This window comes from Lipotes vexillifer, unplaced genomic scaffold, assembly GCF_000442215.2.
Source record: "Lipotes vexillifer unplaced genomic scaffold, Lipotes_vexillifer_v1.1 scaffold251, whole genome shotgun sequence".
Classification (NCBI taxonomy): Eukaryota; Metazoa; Chordata; class Mammalia; order Artiodactyla; family Lipotidae; genus Lipotes; species Lipotes vexillifer.
This window is the reverse complement of record NW_006770868.1, coordinates 3,287,066-3,290,385: the sequence shown is the minus strand read 5'-3', so window position 1 is coordinate 3,290,385 and position 3,320 is coordinate 3,287,066. Positions and strand designations below refer to the sequence as shown.

General features: G+C 56.9%; 1 protein-coding gene across 1 annotated transcript in view; it reads right to left on the bottom strand.

The window, feature by feature from the left end:
- The window catches only part of PREX1 (phosphatidylinositol-3,4,5-trisphosphate dependent Rac exchange factor 1), a 202,532-nt gene that overhangs the window by 2,474 nt on the left and 196,738 nt on the right, over window positions 1-3,320 (bottom strand). The window contains 2 exon segments of the mRNA XM_007446399.1: window positions 290-462; window positions 1,813-1,891. Coding sequence (XP_007446461.1) covers window positions 290-462; window positions 1,813-1,891 — 252 coding nt within the window.

Genomic DNA, 3,320 nt, shown 5'->3' with positions numbered 1-3,320 from the left:
TGCCTGCTTATGTTGAATGGATGCTCCAGCAGAACCAGGCTGCAGAGACGCTCAGTCACACCAACCAGGGTGAGAGAACTGGGAAGCTCAGCAGCCCTCCGAGGACCACCTGCTCCCGAGGTCCCATTTCACAGAAGACAAACTGAGGCTCGGTGGGGTGCGGGGGCAGCCACGGCCTCGTCTGGGCTCAACAGGCAGCGGCAGAATCGGGATTCAAACCTGGCCTTCGTCCTCAGGTCCTGGGCCCCCAAACCGCCCAGAGGCCCGCCCCCGCTCAGGGCCCGCACACCTCTGCATGCCCGTGCCGCACATGGTGATCTGGCAGGCCCCCAGGCGGTAGCAGAGCTCGGAGGAGATGGGGATGAGGCCGGCGCCCAAGCTCCCAGCGGCACCAGGCTTGGGGTAGACGAAGGACTTCATGAGGCGGCAGAGCTCGTCCAGGGCATTGATGGGGCGGATCAGCTGCGAGGCACACACATCCGGACAGTCGGAGGAGGCCCCCACCTGTCCTTCCTCCCCGTCATCACCTCCAATCCAGCTCCATTACAGCAGCTGTCCTCTCGGCTCACCTCCTATGCTCACGATATATTTCAGGCCTAACCCTCCCATCTAATTCTCTTCACCTGCCCAGGTGCGCCCACGACCAAGCCTCAGCGAATACCCACTCCTGTCCTCTCCAAATAGCAGCACCGCCCCAGGATCAGCCTTCCCTTCGGCTCTGCCCCACCTCCCCTTTCCTGTGTCGCCTGTGCAGGCACAGAACACTGGCCAGCGCTTCCTGTGTCAGCTCAAGACTCTGCCAGCCAGACTATTATACAAACTCCCGAAGGGCTGTGCCCAGCCCTTCTCTCGGAGCCCAGCCTCGCGGTCCGAGGCCAGGAGCCCCAAAACCACCGTCAAAATCAAGGCCTGACAGGGACTTCCCTGGTGGTCCAGTGGTAAAGAATCTGCCTTCCAACGCAGGGGATGTGGGTTCGATCCCTGGTCGGGGAACTAAGATCCCACCTGCCGCAGGGCAACTCAGCCCGCGCGCCAGGACTACTGAGCTCACACGCCTCAACTGGAGCCCGCGTGCTGCAAACTACAGAGCCCACGCGCTCTGGAGCCCATGCGCTCTGGAGCCCGCGCCACAACGAGAGAAGAGAAAACCCGCACGCCACAACTAAAGAGAAGCCTGTGCGCCGCAACAAGCACTGCAACGATGATCCCGTGTGCCGCAGCGAAGACCCAGTGCAGCCAAATAAATACATAAATAAATATTTTTTTAAAAAAATCGAGGCCTGATAGAGCCTGGGCAGAGGGGAAAAGGCCTGCAGCATGCGGTGGGGGGGGGGGGGGGGGGCACAGGCCCCGCCAGGCCGAGTGCAACATGCAGGAATGTGGCCCAGACAGCCAAGTATTCCCACTGCTAAAGATAAACTAGAAGCCTCCGTTTGGCGGGAAATCTTTTGACTTTTAAATGCTGGCAACAAATTGGAAACACACAAAAAGAGCACTGCATGGCCGCATCTGGTGTGAGGCTCCAGCCTCGGAGAGATGCTGCGATGAACAAGGGAGATGCAAGAGGCACAGGTGAGTGGGTGCCAGTGAGAATACATCATCTAAGGAATTCTGAAGCAGGTGGGGAAGATGTCAGGATTTCTCGAATGGGGAAGGAGTTATCACAGAAGGCTTCCTGGACGAGGGACGGCAGAGGCCTCTGGGGCATCTCGGCCAGGATTCTGGCTGGGGTGTGACCCTGGGCCCTGTCTGACCGCACGAACCCCCAGCCCTGCTCAAGCTCCACGGCAGGTGAGGGGAAGGAGGGCACACCTGGTCTATCTTCACCGCTGTGGTGCTGGCGTCCGTGGGCAGGTTAGACCGTTCCAGGTAAAATGCCCTGAGAGAGAAAGACGGGGGTGAGGGTAGGGCCGCCACGCCCACCGTCCTCCCAGCCCCTGCCCCACTGCAGCCGCAGCTTCTTTGCCCTCCAACAACTGGAGGAAAAAAATCATTAAGAGCGGCTGGCACAGCTCTCCACACCCACAGTCACCTGTTCCTCCAACAGCTCTGGGGAAAGCAGGAAAGGAGCCTCCCGGGCACTCCTCAAATGCCACCTCCCCCCGACTGGCCGTCAGAATCAGCACTGACACCCCACTCTTTCTCCCATCCTGCTGTGTCTCTCCTCTGAGCACCCTCATCACTTGACATGTCACACTGCTCTGTTTACTGGGCTATTGCTTGTCTCCCCTTCTAGAACAGCACTCGGCCAACTTTTTTTTGTAAAGGGCCAAAGAGTAAATATTTTAGGCTGTGTAGACCAGTCTCTATCAAGATGCTACTCAGCTCTGCTGTTGCAACACAAAAGCAGCCAGAGACGATACACACACAGATGAACGTGGCTGTGTGGTAATAAAACTTTACTGACAAAACAGGGGGTGGGCCAGACCACAGCAGCTCTAAAATCTACCCTCCATGAATAACAGGCTTTGTTTGGTCACTGTTGACTCCTAAGCAAGCACCCAGAACAGAACCTGGCCTATGGAAGGCCTTGAGTGACAGGTGCTGAATGAAAGAAGAGATGAATGAATGATTACAGTGGCGATTTTTAAAATATTCAGCGAACGGCACAGAACAGATTGATGGCATCGAATGATCCAAAGAGATGCCAGTTATAATAATACAGGTAGATGTTTTCCCTGAACAGGCATGTGAAAGCATCATTCTCCCATTTCCAAACAGTAAAGCCCTTACCACAGCCTGAAACCCTGGCCTCCTAATTCTCAGCCCACCTTCTTTACGGAGGGAGGTGAGGCAGAAGTGGGAACGGGCTGGGATGGGGGCAGCAGTAGTGGGAGCTGCCTCCTTGGGATGTGACCCCTGCTGTTTCTTCTCTCTGGCGGTCTCCCCTGAGCAGGGCTGAGGCTCTGGAGTCATGTCCCTCACTCACGGGCTCAAGAATCCCAGGGTCCCTGTCCCAGCTCCCACCCCCATGCAGAATGAAACAGGCATCTCCTCCCAGATGGAAGGACCTGCTTTGAAGCCAAGCAGACTCAGTCTAGCTGTGTGACTTGGGCAAGCTGGGTGTGCTCTCTGGGCATCAGTTTCCTCATCTTCAAAGTGGGTTAGAATGGCTGCCAGTGACGGCTGTGAGAATCTGATGAGCTCGTGTAGGCAGAGGGCCTGGCACACAGTAGATGCTCAAGAAAGGGCATTGCCCACCCCCGCACTGGGGGCCTGTCTGGTGCCCTACACGCTAATGCTCACTCCCCGTGACAGTGTTCAGAATCCTGCCCCCATCATGTAGCCCATGCAGATACCTGAGTTTGCGGTAATACTGC